Source organism: Sander lucioperca, chromosome 3 (genome assembly GCF_008315115.2).
Source record: "Sander lucioperca isolate FBNREF2018 chromosome 3, SLUC_FBN_1.2, whole genome shotgun sequence".
Taxonomy (NCBI): Eukaryota; Metazoa; Chordata; class Actinopteri; order Perciformes; family Percidae; genus Sander; species Sander lucioperca.
In genome coordinates this window covers 46,589,758-46,610,491 of record NC_050175.1, presented here as the reverse complement: position 1 = coordinate 46,610,491, position 20,734 = coordinate 46,589,758, and the positions used below count along the sequence as shown (strand labels likewise).

At 46.0% G+C, this 20,734-nt stretch overlaps 1 protein-coding gene across 4 annotated transcripts in view; it reads right to left on the bottom strand.

Moving 5' to 3' along the window:
• Window positions 1–1,504: 1,504 nt before the first annotated feature.
• The window catches only part of LOC116062377 (EMILIN-1-like), a 36,245-nt gene continuing 17,015 nt past the window's right edge, over window positions 1,505–20,734 (bottom strand). For 3 of the 4 annotated variants that reach the window (XM_031317050.2, XM_031317051.2, XM_031317053.2), the window contains exons 4-14: window positions 14,750–14,988; window positions 9,701–9,874; window positions 8,594–9,529; window positions 7,732–8,065; window positions 6,819–7,040; window positions 6,487–6,735; window positions 5,913–6,104; window positions 5,310–5,408; window positions 4,505–4,522; window positions 3,623–3,757; window positions 1,505–2,959 (exon numbers count right to left, since the gene is read on the bottom strand). In XM_031317050.2, coding sequence (XP_031172910.1) covers window positions 2,637–2,959; window positions 3,623–3,757; window positions 4,505–4,522; window positions 5,310–5,408; window positions 5,913–6,104; window positions 6,487–6,735; window positions 6,819–7,040; window positions 7,732–8,065; window positions 8,594–9,529; window positions 9,701–9,874; window positions 14,750–14,988 — 2,921 coding nt within the window. In that variant the 3' untranslated portion in view covers window positions 1,505–2,636. The remainder of the gene's footprint in view (window positions 2,960–3,622; window positions 3,758–4,504; window positions 4,523–5,309; window positions 5,409–5,912; window positions 6,105–6,486; window positions 6,736–6,818; window positions 7,041–7,731; window positions 8,066–8,593; window positions 9,530–9,700; window positions 9,875–14,749; window positions 14,989–20,734) is intronic. The other variant, XM_031317052.2, reaches the window with a different exon arrangement.

Genomic DNA, 20,734 nt, shown 5'->3' with positions numbered 1-20,734 from the left:
AAACTGTAATATCTTTGTGGGAATTGTGAGCTCCTTGACGCAGCAGGCCTGGGTTTGACTCTGACCTGCGGCCCTTTGCTGCATGTCATTCCCCATCTCTCTCCCCTTTCATGTCTTCAGCTGTCCTGTCAATTAAAAGCCTAAAAAAGAATCTTTAATAAAGTATTTGATCCTGTACCGTTGATCATTTGTCAGTTAGTAGTTGTTTATAATTGATTTTAATAGTCGTTGAGCTTGGCTTCAGAAATCCTTCTCGTAAGTTTCCTTTGATTATTACTTTATTTTATATTGAATAGTTTTACTGAGACGGGCTTGTATTCCTCAGATCTCGCAGGCTTGTTATCAAATAAATCAGTTAGTCTCCAACCATCACACAACACAACACAGAGACTACCATCAGCAGCAATACCAGTGTTAAGGGTCCAACCATCACACAACACAACGCAGAGACTACCATCAGCAGCAATACCAGTGTTAAGGGGGACGTTACTAACTTTATACAAAAGAAGAGAAGTGAACCCCCGTTACACATGGAGTTTTTGGATCTTTACAGGAAGCAGTGATAGCAGAGACAAACTCTGGATAATAACTTTGATTTACACTTTATTTACCGGAACAAAAATAACTGTAGAGCCAAACTCACATCTGCTTTAGTTTAATATTCAGCCAACAATGAAGAAAAGCTGAGATCAAATGCATCATGGGAAGTTTTCTCATAACACTTATATGTTATCACTATCTTGACTTTAGGCAAAAAAACTAAAACAATATGACTAATACTTCTTTCACATCAATAACCAGGGTCAGCCCTGGGTCTTTGTCAATATAAACCAAGCCTGTCATTCAATTCAGAAACGACTCACATCCCAGCAAACATCACATACTCCAGCTGTACACCCCCAAAACTCTCTCTGTAGCTGGCAGCCAGTTCAAACTGCAAAGAAATAAAGCCTAATTTATTAGTGTTTCACAACGGTCACGTTCTAAAACACAAATAAATTCATCAAACACTCTAAGATACATTTTTGGAGACAGATTCTTTTCTCCTTTCCCTTTCATTTATTGCAGGTGCAGCAGAAAACAAGGAGGATACTGTTTTAATTTCCCTGTTCAGCATCTGCAGACAGCACCAGGTCACGCAGCCACGATGTTGCGTGCGTTGTCGTGGATACTTGCAGACGTTTTCCCCACCGCTAGCACATTCTCACGACCAGTACAAGTCGGCAGCTGTCCGCGGGACAAATGTCCAAGCCCGTCTGCAGGACATCAATCAGTTTAGCTGCGAGGTTACCAAGGTGTCGGACGGCCAATTAAACCCTTCAGTCCTTACCAATGTAGCGAACTGTGTCATGTAGCGCCAGTCGTGACTTTAGCAGAAGAAAGAACTTAAAACACAACTTGCTAATGCAATGTTAGCACTAGCGATTTACTCGCAAAGACAAAAAAATACTATTTTTATTTTAAGATCACATCTTGAAAAAAACACATCTTGTTACACAACCTGCTGGGTTTGACTCGTGTTTACTTAAATGACAGTGATATTTATTCATCAATACAAACGTGTCAAAAAGTGTAAAAACAGGTTTACATGAACACTGGAACTAAATCCTGTCAGAGAATAAAGTTTCTGAAACCCACTCAGTCTACAATGATCTTCCTTTCTCAGTCAATGACGATAAAGTCTTATAAATATCTGTCATCTCTGTTGTCCTTCAGTTCATCTGTAGATGGTGAAGAGACGAACAGGTTATCGGACGTGAAGGTCTTCTCCCTTCATGTTCAGTAACTGATGACAGATGTTGAATGTATATGAGTATTCCCAACCTTGTTTGTTAGAGTTTATCAAAATGAAATGTTGTGATGGTGTTTTAAATAAAACAAGAAAAGTGGCATCATAATATAAAACAATTATATTGTGAACTCATCTCATAAAACACATTCTGCTTTTATAAAGCTTCAGTACAAAAAGTTTTCTCTTCCTATTTAAAGTCACACTGTCACAGGTTGTCAAGACAACATCCAATCTGCCGGAGGCGGGGCTTAAGGATGGCGCTGATCCGTTGGTCTGTCCAACACCTTGGTCCAATTTCACAAATCTCAACAACTTCCAGTGAGACGATCAACAACAGGTGGACACTACAAGAGTTCCTGTGTTTCAAAAAGTTGTTTAAAGTTTCAAGCAGCAGCAGGAAGCAGGTCGGCCAGGTGTCAGCTGGTCTACATGTACACCAGCTGGTCTACAAGGACATCAGCTGGTTTACGGGGACATTATCTGGTCTACAGGACATCTGTCCTCACGGTGCTGCTCTGAACTTAGATCATGTGATCACATCAGATCAGCAGATAAAGCAGTCAGATGATAAATCATCCACATGTGAAGTGACATAAGAATAATAACAAAACCAGTCAAACAAATGTGACCTGTTAGAATGTAGAGACAGAAATCTGTTCAGGAGTAAAGGTTCCTTTAAAATATTTGTCATCAGTTTAGGATCAGTCTTGAATGAGGAAGTGACATTGTTCTCTATGTGGCAGCCTCCTGTTGATATTGTCGTGAATCTCAAACAGAGTTGTTCATGTTTTCTGGCCTTGCTGGTTGTCTGGCCTCACTGATTTTCATATGTGTATAAAAACTGTCACATGTCTTCATACAGCAGCATGCCGTTGAAGATGGTGAGCGGCTCCACAGAGTGGGCCAATTTTCCCATGACTAGGTCGATGCAGACCGTGTCCCGAGTCTGCAGAGGCAGGATGATGTTGAAGACGGCCAGAGATCCAGGAGTGATTTTAGCCTCGGCCACAGGGTTGTTCTCCAAGCCTTCGGGCTGATAGCCTCCAGAGTCCACCCGTGCCATGCCGTAGTTAGACTTTGATAGAACTGCCTCGATCTTCTCGTTCCTATGACCCGTCAGGATGGCACTGAAGAAGTAACGTCCGTCTACGGGGGCAGTGAAGATACCTGAAGGTGACAGATTCATTGTAGGATCAACACGAGGAAACATTTCAGTGATTGAAAGATCAAACTAAATATTTTTGTGAGATATAAAACAAACAGGTAAAGCATTCATCTGTCAATTTCACTAAGAGCAGGAGTAGATTATACGTTTGTCCAACTTTTATTTAAGATAAGGGATAATGTAGAGCCAGCTTGTCATTATTGCGAATTACACCCCCAACAGGGTGATGCATTTCTTGAATTAGCTTGAAGAGGTTCAATCTGCTTGTTCTACATTATTCTGCTTATTACACAGCTACTCATACAGAGGTTAGCTGCTGAGGATGCCTGTATCCCGGTTAGGACGGTTATTTTAAACTGATGAAGACCAAATGTTCATGTAAAGCTGATGATAATAACCACACCACTTTAATAAGTGAATCTTCCATCACTGTTCGAACATGATGTACAGGTGTTGATCATGTTTAAACGGCTGCATTAACGTAACACTTTTTATCCAAAGAACTGACAGTCTCGATACTATTCAGGCTACTGGTCCGACCATCAGCAGTTGGGGTTCAGGTTTTGGATCAAGGACATTTCAACATTATGACATGAGGAGCTGGGGATCGAACCACCAACCCTGTGGTCAGTGGACGACCTGCTGAGACACAGCCCCATGTTTACCTGTTCTCCGGTCGTAGAAGTCTCCTTCATTGACAAAGATCTTGTCAAAGACAATGGTTCCAGCTCTGTCCATGGGAACAGTGAGCGCAGCAGAGAATGACAGTCTCGGTACATGAGCATCAACACCAGACACACCTAAACACACACACACACACACACACACACACATACACACACACGTTAGTCTTGGGTTAGATTGGCATCTATTCAGTTCAATAGAGGTGCTTGCCTGGTGCATACGCCAAAAAAAGAATTTCTAAGCTTACAGGTTTTCTATGCCCACAGAGTCTGCATGACTGTCCGAAGGAAGCGTAGCCCGGAGCTGAAGCCTTCGGTTCACTGCCAACCAGTTCATGTTTCTTTGAATATTTATTGAATAACTCATTTTGATTATATATTGCATTGCACCATTGCATAAGACAGCTTTGCTCTCAAATGGCCATCCCCCATTAAATAAATGTAAAATCAATAAATCAATCAATCAGGTACCAACTCTGATGACTGGCAGCTCTATCTTGAAAAAACGTGACATTAGCAACACCAGTGAATTGAGTTTATTTGTGGACCAAAACCATGAAAACCTAGGGACAGGGTTGCTCTTCTTTGTTACCTATCCAAAACAAGAAATATCTGACGGTCTCTATGGGGTTACCACTTGGCCACTTAAATTAATTAAACCAAAAGTAAACATATACATCATAATAGTTCACACTGGTCAGATCAACAAATACTGACTAATTAAAAAGTAAATCCAGAGCTCCAGTTCACTGTAGTATTAAGCAGTATAATCATCGGTATCATTAGCACTTTATGTGTTGTGACTGTCCTCTAATGTTTTAACCTGATGTTATAGTGAATCCTTATTCTTAAAGAAGTCCATACCTGGTTCACCTTTGGGACCTGTAATAAAACAAAGTAGAGGTTAGAAAAGGCAGAACGATAAACAGCAAACCAACCAAAAGCAATCTGTTTGGGTTCATAATAATGGGATCAGTAAATGAACACGTTGAACTGGTATATTTTAACTTTGACTTTACTTTAGGATCCTGTTGTTCATTTATTTTACCTTCATGTCTCTATAAACTACCTCTTTAAGCCCTTCCTTTCCTGATTGTAATGTCTGTTTTTAAGGTATTATCATTCATTAAGAGGATATTTGGGGCATCGGTGGGAGAGTAGCAGGTGACACCGGTAGGAGTAGGGTTAACTTCACATAAAAACCTTTGACTCTAACATATCAACAACATGAAACAAGAATTTTGAACCTCACTTTATCCAATGTTAATATTTCTGCTTTTGACATTCATGCAAATTAGCTCATATTTAACAAGATAATGCCTCATTTCCATATTTAAACATAACACTTCAGCAAACTTGTGATACAGAAAATAATTTTCTTGATGTCAGTAATCAACTGGGGAGGTTTTATCTGTTAAACTTGTCTCCCTATTCACATGCATTGTCTGTCCTTAATTAGCTTATTATACTAGTTTGCCAAAATGCAACTTTTAGCAACCAAGCGTAATTTCATCCACTACGCCTTAAGATGACATTTCAATCATAAAAGGTTCATAGGAAACAACATTTCTGGGTTTCATATAAGCCGTATAGACTCTTACTGCCTCCATCTAAATGTTTCTTCCTCCATGATATCAGGATATATAAATATGTAAAACATCTGTCGTACCGGGCAGACCTCGGGGTCCATTTTCACCCTGCCGTCCAGGAGGCCCGTTATAACCTCTCTCTCCTCGTGGTCCCGGGGGTCCCGGAGGTCCAGGCAGGCCTGTGTAATCAGAATCAGAAATAGGGTTAGGGGTTAGGGATGTATAATGATCTGAATGATATGAAAACAAGTCTAAGCTGCTGCTTCACTGACACAAATCTTTGATTTGATACAAGTGATAGAAAAAAAAAAATACAATTTCTCGCTTGTTTTTAGCATTTTAGTGTTTTAAGTCTACTTAGCACTTTCATTGAAATATTGTATATACTATTTGTTAAATCTTGTATATATAATATTGTAATATGTTTGTCTGTCTGTAAGTGATGTTGACTGTAATCCCAAACTGGTCTCTCCTGAGAATGTGTCTCAATGAGATTACCTGTATAAATAAAGGTTAAATAAATTTAAAAAAAAGCATACCCATCATTCCTTCTGTCTGTTAATATCACAAAGTTTATGAGTGGCAGGGAAGTGTGTTAGCATGTTAGCAGGCAGTTTATTTTTAAATTTATCACAGCAAAACAACATTTCAGAATCAAATAAAGAGAACAGAGTCCAGCTCACCGGACAGGCCATTCACAGAGGAACCCTGCAGGTCTCTGATGAACTGGTTCATGCTTGAGTTCAGGTTCTTCATCCTGCTGAAGACATCGTCCTGGTTCTTCTGAATGAAGTCCATGATTCCTCCGTGATGGACAACCGACTCATTCAGACCAGAAACACAAGTCCACAGACTCGACACGTGTCGGTTCAGTCCTAAACACAGGACACATCACATCAAAACATAGAGAATCCATCTGCTGAAACTGCTTTTCTGCCAATCCAGTTTGTGTATATGAAAATGTAAAAGGTTTGCTGAAGCATTTTAAATGGTAAATACAGAAAGACTCATCAAAATGAGCTGTACCTTCCTCAATCTTGAGGATCTAAACATTTGAACACATTTACACTTTAATGTATGTAAAGGAAGGCATCAATCTTCAGATTTAGTTTATATTGTGGCCCATATTTCATGGTCATCTATTGTTTTGTATCATGAAATATTGAACCATGATCCACACGAACAGTCTTACTGGGGAAAACTGACTTTACTAATCTGGGATTACAGTAACAAATTGCACATGAACAAATACTGTACCTTCCTTGATCTTAAGGATGGAGTCAGAGACACCGTCCAGCCGCCCACAGACTCCCTCCAACTTGGAAAGCCTCTTCTCCAGCCCGTCTCCAGACCTCTTACAGTCTCCAATCTCCACTAGGATCGTGCTCTTGAACCGCCGGACATCCCGGTCCATCGCGTCCAGGCGGTTGGCGCTCTCCTCGATGTGCTCCGTCACCTCTTGCTGGATCTTGTCCAGCTCAGAAATTATCTTATCCTTTGTGTTTCCTGTCAGAGATCAAACAATGAACGTTAGCCAAAAGAGGTGAAGCTTAAAATGCAGAGAGTCTGTGTTACTGAACCGAGCTCACCGAGGTCGGTGATGACGCTGCCGTGTTTCTGCACCGTGTGTTCGAACCCCTTCAGGGTGTCGTTGATGGAACTGAAGGTGAGGATGACCTCAGAGAGTTCGCCCTGCAGCGTCTTCAGCTGGTTGTTGTTGATGGAGCCTCCGATCACACTGTGGCCATCTAAAGGCTTCTCAGCATCCAACCCAGGTCTACCGGTACCACCAACGCTACCAGAACCACCACCTAGACGGGGTTTAGTTTGCATACAACTTTAATCATCTTTACATTAAATAACAACCTTACATTAAAACATGAAGCAGCTAGTCCGTCCCACAAGGAGGATTGTTTAAATATCATGGGTCAGTTTACAGCATCTTTTCACAAAACGAAAATATTTAATCTCAATTAATCTCATGATTGTCCATAGTTAACTCGTGTTAAAAACAAATTAATGGCACATTGTTAGTCTGTTGTAAATGTACTTTAAAAGGGATATTGTTCTAGTTGTTAATGCTCCAGTGGTGTTCTGGTGGTAACTCTTTTAACATCGACAGTACAGATAACTTTAGTCTTTGGAAAGAACCATCTGGAAGGGCTTTGAAACTAAACTTGATATTTTCTTAATCCATTTCTGTTTCTGCTAGCCATCCACAACATTACTGCTGCATCGCTTCCTGATATCACAAACTAAGGAGCGGCCCGAGGCCCAAATCAACGTTAACGACGTGTTTAAAACGACCATTACGTTCTCTGGTTTAGATATGAGGTCGTATTTCCTTCCACCACTAGGGGCGTAAATTTATGAAACGCTCCTGTGGGTCGTATTAGAGGGGAGATTTGGAGAACTTGTTCGCCACTGTGACTGTAAACCGGGTGGCAACAGTAACTCTGTAAGTGTGGTTTACTAGGAAATCATTTGATTGGTTTATCTGACCTGTGGGCGTGGCCGGGCTGGTCTTACATTGGCCGCTGCATCTCCTGACATCGTCTCGTAGCAGGCGGACTTCATCTTCCAGCTGTGAACAGATCTGGAAGCAGCCTTCTCCTCCTAAGTCCAGTCTGATCTGGAGTCTGTTGATTTGGCTCTGCATGCGCCCCAGTGCATCCTGGGATTGATTTTTCAGCCTCTGCAGCTCGTCTTCCACCTTCCCGCACAACTCACAGTCCTGCCCCAGGAGCTCCACCTCAGTAACAATTCGGTTAAAGTGTTCCCCGTGATCCCCGGTCAGAGCTTTGATCTTACGGACGTCATGGCTGAGGTCCACAACCTGAGGGACGATTCACATTATTATTATTATTATTATTCATTAAGATCATATCCAACAGTGATTTCATTCACATCCGTTTTATCTGAGTTTCTTTTAGAGACCTGAAATCACTGTAATCCCACAGAAGTAATGTCAGTGAGATTTATCGTGTTGATCATGGTTCAGTATTTCATGATACAAAAATATAAACAAAGGATAAAGATGAAATATGGGTCACAATATAAACTAAATCCAAAGAATGTTGCCTTCCTTTACATACATTAAATATTTGAGAGCAGCTATCTGAAAACCTTGACATGCTGCTTTCTATCTGTTCAAATATTTTGATTTGTTTCTGGGGGAGGGAAACTGATTTGGAATGTAAGAGTCCTCTGACATTCTCATCTAAGTTTATTCTCTCCTGTGATTTCATGTTGGTAAGAATCTGTTTTAGGGAAATATACATGAACCTTATATGTGTGTATTTGCTGTTTCCTCATACTCCATAGTTGTCATTTTAAAAAGAATTGTGGGGGATCTACATCTCACCTTGTCGTGCAGAGAGTCTCCAGACACTGACAGATCTTTCAGTTCAGTGTTAAAGTGTCGAATACGATCCTCATTGGCGATCACTCTCCACTCCAGTGATTTCTCTGTTGTACTTTCTCCTCCCGTCCCAGATAATCCTCCACCTGCAGATCCTCCTGTAGATCCTCCTGCAGATCCTCCAGTAGATTCTCCTGTACCTCCTGTACCTCCTCCTGTAGATCCTCCTGCAGATCCTCCAGTAGATCCTCCTGTAGATCCTCCTTTAGACCCTCCTGTAGTCCCTGCACAGCTGCAGTCTTTGAGTCTCTGGCTGATGAGCGAAGTGTTGTTTTCCAGCTTAGACAGCCTCTTGTCTTGGTCGCTCACTCTCTCCTTTACCTGTCCCACGTCCAGCTCCACGTCTGCTATCCTGAAGGCTTGGTCGTCAAACCGGTCCAGGAATACTGTCCGCAGGTCCCCCAGTTCTCTGTGGAAGTAGTCCTTCAGGTCGTTTTCTAGGTGCGAGCAGCTCTGCTCTGTCTGCTGCAAGGTGTTGTTGACCCGCCGTTCCAGGTCCTTCAGACGATTGTCCAGTCTGTCCTCCGTCACCACAACATCCTTCCCCCCTCCCCCAGTTCCTCCTCCACCACCAAACCCTCCTCCACCGAAGCCACCGTTCTCATTGTTGCTGCCTCCTCCTCCGCTGAGCTCCTTGTCCAGACGGTTCTGCAGAACATCAAAGTTCTCTGAGGCGGAGCTGATCTTGCGTTCGGCATCAGTGACGCGTTTTCGTAGGTCGTTGACGGTGTCACAGCATCCTTGCGAGCGCACCACCTCCCGGCGCAGCCCGTCCAGGCTCTGACGATATCGAACGTCCATGGCATTTAGCTGCTTCTCCAGAGCTTGAATCCTCTCTTTGTCCTGCTGCTGCTGTCGGCGCAGATCCTCCACACCGGCCTGAAAAAACACACACAATGAACCATCTTACTGACCCACAAATGGCTTTAACTTCAACTGTACTGTTCATGTTTTCTTTTAAGTTATTTCATTTCTATTTCATACACTTGAGTCTGAACGAAGGCCATCGATGCAATGTTTTTTTGGATTATTAGGAGGTTGATGTGATACCTGACAAGAGGAGCAGGACAGTGATACCCGGCTCTCTAACTCCCTCAGGATCTCCTCCTTCAGGGAGTTCAGCCTCCCTCCGCTCAGTCCTCCTCCAGACAGACCTCCATCCAGGTCGTTCCCTTTCCCGTTCACCAGGTGGTTGTTAATGCTGACCAGGGTTTTATCATGGGCCTAAAAACATATAAATAAGCTGAGACACTTCACCTACAGGACAGTTTTGAAGACAAAGCTGCACCAACCTCTGCTTATCTTAACAGAAAGATAAACAAACGGTAACTTATTCACACACGCCATCTCCATCCATCCATCCATCTTCGTCCGCTTATCCAGTCTCGGGTCGCGGGGGTAGCAGCTCCAGCAGGGGACCCCAAACTTCCCTTTCCCGAGCCACATTAACCAGCTCCGACTGGGGGATCCCGAGGCGTTCCCAGGCCAGGTTGGAGATATAATTCCTCCACCTAGTCCTGGGTCTTCCCCGAGGCCTCCTCCCAGCTGGACGTGCCTGGAACACCTCCCTAGGGAGGCGCCCAGGGGGCATCCTTACCAGATGCCCGAAACACCTCAACTGGCTCCTTTCGACGCGAAGGAGCAGCGGCTCTACTCCGAGCTCCTCATTGATGACTGAGCTTCTCACCCTATCTCTAAGGGAGACACCAGCCACCCTCCTGAGGAAACCCATTTCGGCCGCTTGTACCCTGGATCTCGTTCTTTCGGTCATGACCCAACCTTCATGACCATAGGTGAGGGTAGGAACGAAAACTGACCGGTAGATCGAGAGCTTTGCCTTCTGGCTCAGCTCTCTTTTCATCACAACGGTGCGATAAATTGAATGTAATACCGCACCCGCTGCGCCGATTCTCTGACCAATCTCCCGCTCCATTGTTCCCTCACTCGCGAACAAGACTCCAAGGTACTTGAACTCCTTCACTTGGGGTAAGGACTCATTCCCTACCTGGAGAAGGCACTCCATCGGTTTCCTGCTGAGAACCATGGCCTCCGATTTAGAGGTGCTGATCCTCATCCCAGCCGCTTCACACTCCGATGATGCCATCAGAACCACATCATCTGCAAAAAGCAGCGATGAGATCCCCAGCCCACCGAACTGCAACCCCTCTCCATCCCGACTACGCCTCGATATCCTGTCCATAAATACTACAAACAGGATTGGTGACAAAGCGCAGCCCTGGCGGAGGCCAACTCTCACCTGAAACGAGTCCGACTTACTGCCGAGAACCCGGACACAGCTCTCGCTTTGGTTGTACAGAGATTGGATGGCCCTGAGAAGGGACCCCCTCACCCCATACTCCCGCAGCACCTCCCACAGTATCTCCCGGGGGACCCGGTTATAGGCCTTCTCCAGATCCACAAAGCACATGTAGACCGGTTGGGCATACTCCCAGGCTCCCTCCAGGATCCTTGCGAGAGTAAAGATCTGGTCCGTTGTTCCACGACCAGGATGGAATCCGCATTGCTCCTCTTCAACCTGAGGTTCGACTATCGACCGAACCCTCCTTTCCAGCACCTTGGAGAAGACTTTACCAGGGAGGCTGAGAAGTGTGATACCCCTATAATTGGCACACACCCTCTGGTCCCCCTTTTTGAAAAGGGGAACCACCACCCTGGTCTGCCACTCCTTAGGCACCGTCCCAGACTTCCACGCAATGTTGAAGAGGCGTGTCAACCAAGACAACCCCTCCACACCCAGAGCTTTAAGCATTTCTGGACGGATCTCATCAATCCCTGGGGCTTTGTCACTGTGGAGTTGTTTAACTACCTCAGCAACTTCCACCAGGGAAATTGACGACAATCCCCCATTATCCTCCAGCTCTGCCTCTACCATAGAGGGCGTATTAGTCGGATTTAGGAGTTCCTCAAAGTGCTCCTTCCACCGCCCTATTACCTCCTCAGTTGAGGTCAACAGCGTCCCATCCTTACTGTACACAGCTTGGATGGTTTCCCGCTTCCCCCTCCTGAGGTGGCAGAACAGTTTTCCAGAAGCACCTTGGTGCCGACCGAAAGTCCTTCTCCGTGTCTTCTCCGAACTTTTCCCACACCCGCTGCTTTGCCTCTTTCACGGCAGAGGCTGCAGCCCTTCGGGCCCTTCGGTACCTTGCCACTGCCTCCGGAGTCCTCTGGGATAACATATCCTGGAAAGACTCCTTCTTCAGTCGGACGGCTTCCCAGACCACCGGTGTCCACCACGGTGTTCGTGGGTTACCGCCCCTTGAGGCATCTCATTTATTCTAATAAAAGGCTCACATTTACTCTACTGGGGTCTCATTTATAACCGTGGCGTACGCACAAAACGGGGCTGAAAATGTGAGTATGCCACTTCCCACGCAAAGGTTGTGATTTATAAAAAACAAACTTGACGGCAGAATGTGCGGTCCTCCACGCAAACTCTGACCCATGCGTACGCACATTTTGGAGATGATGGAAATTGGCAACGCAGATGGTGAGGTGGTGAACTGAAGTCAGACTGCAGAAAGTAAATGTGGGAATAACGATTACTCGTAATATGTTAAAGTATCGATGCCTCATGCACATTTTTTCACTCCATATCATCCACATTACTATGAAGATTAAATCCAGCAGTGTTATTTGCGCTTGTACTGACTGATAATTGTTCCATAAACACCTTGTAAAATCCAACTCAAATCTTAATAAAAATGTGTTAATGTTTAATCGGCGCTGTCTCACCGTCACATTGTCTGCTACGTAGCGCAGGAGGAGGAGATGGCCCGACTCCATGGAATACAGGATAGCATCAAATACCCTAGCATTAGATAACGGCAGAACACAGCGTAAATAACTAAATATCTGTCTTTAATACTGTGCATATATCATCAAATGTCAAAGTCTGGAAATACAGCCGTTAAGCTCTCACGCAATCATTACCCTTAATGTCCTCGTTATCAGTCCGAACTTTAATACTGTTCGTGACAAAATCTGCATGAAGAAAAGTGTGTTTGCCTATTAGACTTTCATCTTCAGATTGTATCTCGGGGTGGGGGGGGTCGTGATTTTGTCAAGGTGTTAACAATAACTCTAATTGTTGTAAACATATTTCAGTGACCCCGTGCATAATGCTGCATGAAAGCACTGCTGGCCCTGCAGGAGGACTACGCCAAGGGAAGGATCAGGAGAGAAAGAGACTTCAGGGACCATGACGATAACTGGCTAATATGCCGATTTAAATTCCCTAAAACTGAGCTTGGATCCATGTACTGAATTGGGTCCAGTAGAGAGGAACCGCCAGAAATATAATTCAATTTGCAGCAATTTCCAAGCGTCAGAGAAGTTTTTTTGCTTTTTCCCCGCCAGTCGGCGTAATGAAAGAACTGCCAGGGTCATTAACATCAGTGATCAGTGACTGATCAGCATTCATGAGGTGCTATGCATTGACTATTTCATTTTAAAAATGGGCATGTACAGGGCAGGATAAGAGGCTGATTCATGTATGCACACTTGTGGGTAATCTGTGATTTATAAAGGGAACATTGCTTACAGATGTGCGTATACACAGTTTTTTAAAACTGAATGTTTGTTGGCGTACGCCAATTTTGGGTTTTGGGCATACGTACACTTTTAGTAAGATCCTACGCACAGTTTTATTAATGAGACCCCTGAAACGCGCACATATTCACTACTGAAAAGCTCTCATTTACTTTACTCTCATGCTTTTGCCCTCAAGGCCAAAGTGCCCTTTTTTGTCTATATTTTATTTTTTCTCATATTTGTTTTTTTTTAACAAGTGGTCCGTTTAAGAAGAATATTTAATAATAATAATTAGCTAGATAAAACAACCTAAACCTTCATATCACATGATGACCAGGGTTATCGTGTGACGCATGTCCGCTTCCTGCCAGGCACGCCACTTGGACACAATTGAGTCCGTCGGCGGCCAGCAAGAGTGAGAGAAAGTTGGAAGTTGAAGTGCCGGTAAGTGGGCTTTTGAAGTGAATGAGAATGCATGCATGCATGCACATTTTGTTTGTTATAGAGGCCTCTAGCAGCTGCCACTAGTTAACGAGTCTCCTCCAGGATGAAAACAGCCAGCAGGCAAGCTAAATTTGTGGCAGCGGCAGCTAACTTTGAAGGAGTGACATAACGAGGCAGCAAAAGGCAGTGGATCCCTAAGCAGCTGGGTTATGGGAGCACCACAGGTTAGTATAGTGCTTCACACAAGAATCTGACATGTTCATACATACTTATTATTATAACTTTCTATATATACTGTAGTTTGGATACTGTATGTAAGATTACATTTTGCTTGGACAATGGTTGCATTTTTTGGATATATTTGTGTGAATGTAGTTTAATGTAAGGCTCCATATTTCATTTTAAGGTGTACAGTATTGTGGATTTAGTATTATGTAAAAATGTAAAATATACAGTTTTTAAAATAAAGATATATTGTTAACAAATCTTGTTCCATGTGCCCTTTTTTGAATTTGAGCCCCTTCCCCTCAAAAGGTCTCTGCACGGCCCTGGTGTGAGGTTCCAGTATAGTATGTGAGAGTATAGTTTTTCACTAGTGTATAGACCTTTTTCACGGCAGACATGTTGACATGTCATAGTAGGAACAGCACAGGTGTATTCAAATCCATTAATTAATTCATTAATTCATGCATTCCCCTTAGGAGAGGTCCTGGTATTGTTCATGCTGACTCTCTGACATAGCTTACTGGGACACTAGATGGAACTGAGCCATCGTTAAGGTGATCAATCTCAGCTGGGCTTTTCCTATGACAAGTCAACATGTCTGCTGTGAAAAAGGTCCATATGAAAGCATTTCTGTTGTGTGTTTGTGAAAGCATTTTAATTGTATGTGTGTGAGGTAATTGTGAATAAATTTCCCTGATGGCCCCTCATACTGATATGTGAGTTTGACTTTTGAGTTTAAAGCAAATTGTCTGTCAGGTAACACCTCGACTTATAGGAAAAATAAAAATCAAATTACTGTAAAAGTTGTATTCAGGGAACTGCATGTGCTCTGTGAATAAAGTTTTCGGTTCACAGGTGAAGAAGGAACCAGTGACTCACCTGTGTGCGGTTGTCTAGCTGGTCCAGTTTGGTCTGAATGCTGTGAATCGTCTCTTTAATCTCCGGCTGGGCTGCATCAGCGGGGTTTCTTCCTCCTGAAGAAGTTCCTCCGCTGATGCCCGGTTTGTTGACTTCCTGTTGAAGGTGTTCGTTCATGGTGGACTGAAGGTCCTGGAGGTTTTTGGTCAAACTTTGGATCTTCTCTTCCAGCTGCCTCATCTTCTCATTGTCAACTCGTCCTGGAAGAAAAGAAAGCAGCAACTTCAGAGCTCCGATCACAGAAGCTTTTACAGTCACATGGAGAAGAAGGCGGGGCCACACATCTGTCACATGAGTAGAGTAATTCCTGCTGATCACCAGCAGAGGTCAGCACAACTCACAGATTACTTCCTGTTTCTGTGGTATAGATTGAGATGGCCTGCATGTTTGGCACTAAAGTCTGATCAGAAGACAATGAAGACAAACAACAGGATAGTTCAGTGATCAGTGTTTTAAATGAACGTACTGTTTCAGGTTTGAAGGTGCAGTAGGTAAGACTTATAAACTACCTTTCTGTCATATCTGCTGAAACTGACCCTATGTTCCAGTAGAACTACATGAAGCAGGTCATTTAAAATAACTCCAGCTCCTCTGGCTCCATCTACAGCCTGGAGTGCTCACTGTTCAGATGCACCAATCAGGGCCAGGGGGGGTGTCTAACTGCATGGCAATCACTGCTCATGCACACGCATTCATTCTCCCTTGTGGGGGGAGGGGCTTAGGAGACCGTTTTGGGCTTTAGCAGAAAGAGGGGAGGGACTGAGAAGTTGTTGATGTTCACATTCTTTGGCTAAGTCCTGGATCTTCACAATCCTACCTGCAGCACCTTTAATGTAGAACTCTGTTCCCTCCATGATCATGGCTGGTTTACTGACTGGATCTATTGTCTCATGTGAAGGTGTGTGTTCCACCCAAAAAAGATTAAAAACAATTTCCATCAGTTTCATGTTGGTGTAACTGGGAGAACTTGTGAATAAGACCAGAACCGGGTCTGAAAGTGTTGGACTATAGATCCCATGTCCACATGGTGTAGGTCCCTGCTCCTGTACAATAACTATATAAACTATATAACTATATCACTTACTAACTACAACTGAGGAACAGCAGTCCTCAAAGGGTTTCATGTTTCAGGCTCAGCCACAGTCAGGCACATCAAATATATTATATTATAAATATGGAATCTTTCTAGAGATTTTTTGTTCAAAAGGGTCAAATAAATAGGACAGGATACGTGATGTCCTCTCCGGGAACCATCACCTTATCGTGGTGGAGAGGTTTGTGTGTCCCTATGAACCTGAGGGCTGTGTTGTCTGGAGCTTTGTGCTCCTGGTAGGGTCTCCCAAGGCAAAGTGGTCTCAGGTGAGGGGCCAGACAAAGAATGGTTCAAAAACCCTATGAGTGACCGAGGGAGAGATGGAGTGACCCTGCCCGGAGGAAGCCCGGGGCCCCCGTTTGGAGCCAGGCCCAGATGGAGGGCTCGTCAGCGAGCGTCTGGTGGCCGGGTTTGCCACGGAGCCCGGCCGGGCACAGCCCGAAAAAGCTACGTGGCATCCATCTCTCCATCCCATGGGCCCACCACCTGTGGGAGGAACCGCTGGGGTCGGGTGCGCTGCCACATGGGTGGCAGTGAAGGTCAGGGGCCTCGACGGACCAGACCCGGGCAGCAGATGCTGGCTATGGGGACGTGGAATGTCACCTCTCTGTGGGGGAAGGAGCCGGAACTGGTGCGGGAGGTGGAGCGCTACCGGTTAGATCTGGTGGGGCTTACCTCTACGCACAGTCTTGGTTCTGGAACCATACTCCGGGATAGGGGTTGGACTCTTTTCTTCTCCGGAGTTGCCCAGGGTGTGAGGCGCCGGGCGGGTGTGGGGATACTCACAAGCCCCCGGCTGAGCGCCGCTACGTTGGAGTTTACCCCGGTGGACGAGAGGGTCGCCTCCCTACGCCTGCAGGTTGTGGGGGGGAAAACTCTGACTGTTGTTTGTGCATATGCACCAAACAAGAGTTCGGAGTATTCGGCCTTGAGTGGAGTCCTGTATGGGGCTCCAGTGGGGGACTCCATAGTTCTGCTGGGGGACTTCAACGCGCACGTGGGCAATGATGGAGACACATGGAGAGGCGTGATTGGGAGGAATGGCCTCCCTGATCTAAACCAGAGTGGTTGTTTTTTGTTGGACTTCTGTGCTAGTCATGGATTGTCTATAACGAACACCATGTTCGAACATAGGGATGCTCATAAGTGTACTTGGTACCAGAGCACCCTAGGCCAAAGGTCAATGATTGATTTTATAATCGTTTCATCTGATCTGAGGCCGTATGTTTTGGACACTCGGGTGAAGAGAGGGGCAGAACTGTCAACCGATCACCATCTGGTGGTGAGTTGGGTCAGGGGGTGGGGGAAGACACTGGACAGACCTGGTAAGCCCAAACGGGTAGTGCGGGTAAATTGGGAACGTCTGGAGGAGGCCCCTGTCCGACAGACTTTCAACTCACACCTCCGGCGGAGCTTTTCGTGCATCCCTGTGGAGGCTGGGGGCATTGAACCCGAGTGGACAATGTTCAAAGTTTCCATTGCTGAAGCTGCAGCAGGGAGCTGTGGTCTTAGGGTCTTAGGTGCCTCAAGGGGCGGCAACCCACGAACACCGTGGTGGACTCCGGTGGTCAGGGAAGCCGTCCGACTGAAGAAGGAGTCTTTCCGGGATATGTTATCCCAGAGGACTCCGGAGGCAGTGGCAAGGTACCGAAGGGCCTGAAGGGCTGCAGCCTCTGCCGTGAAAGAGGCAAAGCAGCGGGTGTGGGAAAAGTTCGGAGAAGACATGGAGAAGGACTTTCGGTCAGCACCAAGGTGCTTCTGGAAAACCGTTCTGCCACCTCAGGAGGGGGAAGCGGGAAACCATCCAAGCTGTGTACAGTAAGGATGGGACGCTGTTGACCTCAACTGAGGAGGTAATAGGGCGGTGGAAGGAGCACTTTGAGGAACTCCTAAATCCGACTAATACGCCCTCTATGGTAGAGGCAGAGCTGGAGGATGATGGGGGATTGTCGTCAATTTCCCTGGTGGAAGTTGCTGAGGTAGTTAAACAACTCCACAGTGACAAAGCCACAGGGATTGATGAGATCCGTCCAGAAATGCTTAAAGCTCTGGGTGTGGAGGGGTTGTCTTGGTTAACACGCCTCTTCAACATTGCGTGGAAGTCTGGGACGGTGCCTAAGGAGTGGCAGACCGGGGTGGTGGTTCCCCTTTTCAAAAAGGGGGACCAGAGGGTGTGTGCCAATTATAGGGGTATCACACTTCTCAGCCTCCCTGGTAAAGTCTTCTCCAAGGTGCTGGAAAGGAGGGTTCGGTCGATAGTCGAACCTCAGGTTGAAGAGGAACAATGCGGATTCCATCCTGGTCGTGGAACAACGGACCAGATCGCAAGGATCCTGGAGGGAGCCTGGGAGTATGCCCAACCGGTCTACATGTGCTTTGTGGATCTGGAGAGGGCCTATGACCGGGTCCCCCGGGAGATACTGTGGGAGGTGCTGTGGGAGTATGGGGTGAGGGGGTCCCTTCTCAGGGCCATCCAAGCTCTGTACAACCAAAGCGAGAGCTGTGTCCGGGTTCTCGGCAGTAAGTCGGACTCGTTTCAGGTGAGAGTTGGCCTCCGCCAGGGCTGCGCTTTGTCACCAATCCTGTTTGTAGTATTTATGGACAGGATATCGAGGCGTAGTCGGGGTGGAGAGGGGTTGCAGTTCGGTGGGCTGGGGATCTCATCGCTGCTTTTTGCAGCTGATGTGGTCCTGATGGCATCATCGGCCTGTGACCTTCAGCACTCACTGGATCGGTTCGCAGCCGAGTGTGAAGCGGCTGGGATTAGGATCAGCACCTCTAAATCGGAGGCCATGGTTCTCAGCAGGAAACCGATGGAGTGCCTTCTCCAGGTAGGGAATGAGTCCTTACCCCAAGTGAAGGAGTTCAAGTACCTTGGAGTCTTGTTCGCGAGTGAGGGAACAATGGAGCGGGAGATTGGTCAGAGAATCGGCGCAGCAGGTGCGGTATTACATTCAATTTATCGCACCGTTGTGACGAAAAGAGAGCTGAGCCAGAAGGCAAAGCTCTCGATCTACCGGTCAGTTTTCGTTCTTACCCTCACCTATGGTCATGAAGGTTGGGTCATGACCGAAAGAACGAGATCCAGGGTACAAGCGGCCGAAATGGGTTTCCTCAGGAGGGTGGCTGGTGTCTCCCTTAGAGATAGGGTGAGAAGCTCAGTCATCCGTGAGGAGCTCGGAGTAGAGCCGCTGCTCCTTCGCGTCGAAAGGAGCCAGTTGAGGTGGTTCGGGCATCTGGTAAGGATGCCCCCTGGGCGCCTCCCTAGGGCGGTGTTCCAGGCACGTCCAGCTGGGAGGAGGCCTCGGGGAAGACCCAGGACTAGGTGGAGGGATTATATCTCCAACCTGGCCTGGGAACGCCTCGGGATCCCCCAGTCGGAGCTGGCTAATGTGGCTCGGGAAAGGGAAGTTTGGGGTCCCCTGCTGGAGCTGCTACCCCTGCGACCCGAGAGCGGATAAGCGGACGAAGATGGATGGATGGATGGAGGATACGTGATGTTCTGAAACTTCCTTGTGCAGCAATAGAGGCAGTGATGTTTCCTGTTTCCTGTACGGGACTCTCACACCACCTCAAAACACCCCCACAAGTCTGATCTCTGTTACATGACTGGCCCCCGCAGCCTCAAAACACCCCCACAAGTCTGATCTCTGTTACATGACTGGCCCCCGCAGCCTCAAAACACCCCCACAGGTCTGATCTCTGTTACATGACTGGCCCCCGCAGCCTCAAAACACCCCCACAGGTCTGATCTCTGTTACATGACTGGCCCCCGCAGCCTCAAAACACCCCCACAGGTCTGATTTCTGTTACATGACTGGCCCCCGCAGCCTCAAAACACCCCCACAGGTCTGATCTCGGTTACATGACTGGCTCCCGCAATCTCAAAACACCCCCACAGGTCTGATCTCTGTTACATGACTGGCCCCCGCAACCTCAAAACACCCCCACAGGTCTGATCTCTGTTACATGACTAGCCGCCGCAGCCTCAAAACACCCCCACAGGTCTGATCTTTGTTATATGACTGGCCGCCGCAGCCTCAAAACACCCCCACAGGTCTGATCTCTGTTACATGACTGGCCGCCGCAGCCTCAAAACTGGGGCTGAACGATTAATTGCATTTGCGATAATATCGCAATATGTTAAAACGCGATTTCCTAATCGCAAAGGCTGCGATTTGGTCACATGACTCGCGAGAGCAAATCAGTCTGCACTCCGCAGAGAAAGCATCAACTAGCACGCTAACGCTACCCCATACCTGGAGCTGATTTCTGTCATTCAAACAACTCTGAGTTGTAGTTTTAAACTTTTACAGCCATTTTAATAAAATGAAGGGTTTTATTCGGGCTTGAGTCTATACATGCAGTTAATGAATACAGACACACAGAACTCAAGGCTCGGTGGGCAACGATTAGCTCTGATTAGCGATTAGCTCCGGTTAGCGGTTAGCTCCGTTATAAAGATATGGAGTGGAGGAGCTGCCACTGAGAGGGGTAACAATCAGACTGATAAATGACGTTCGGGGAGCTTTCACAGCAGCATGGCCGCGGGGTTTCAACAGTTTTATTAGTACAGTTAATCCCATGGCAAGAACAAGAATATATAAATATATGTTTTTTAACAGAACCTGTAAGCATGGACCTTTCCTGCCTCATCTCCACACATTACAGGGCAGGCCAATAGAACTAGTTCCCTCGTACAAATACCTTGGATTTATACTGGAGAAAGACATGTCTTTTAAATTGCATATTGAGCAGATAGTCATTAAATCGAAATTAAAGTTGGGCTTTTACTTCAGAAATAGTTCCTGCTTCACACAGAAAGTCAAGAAAAAGTTGGTTGAATCTACCTT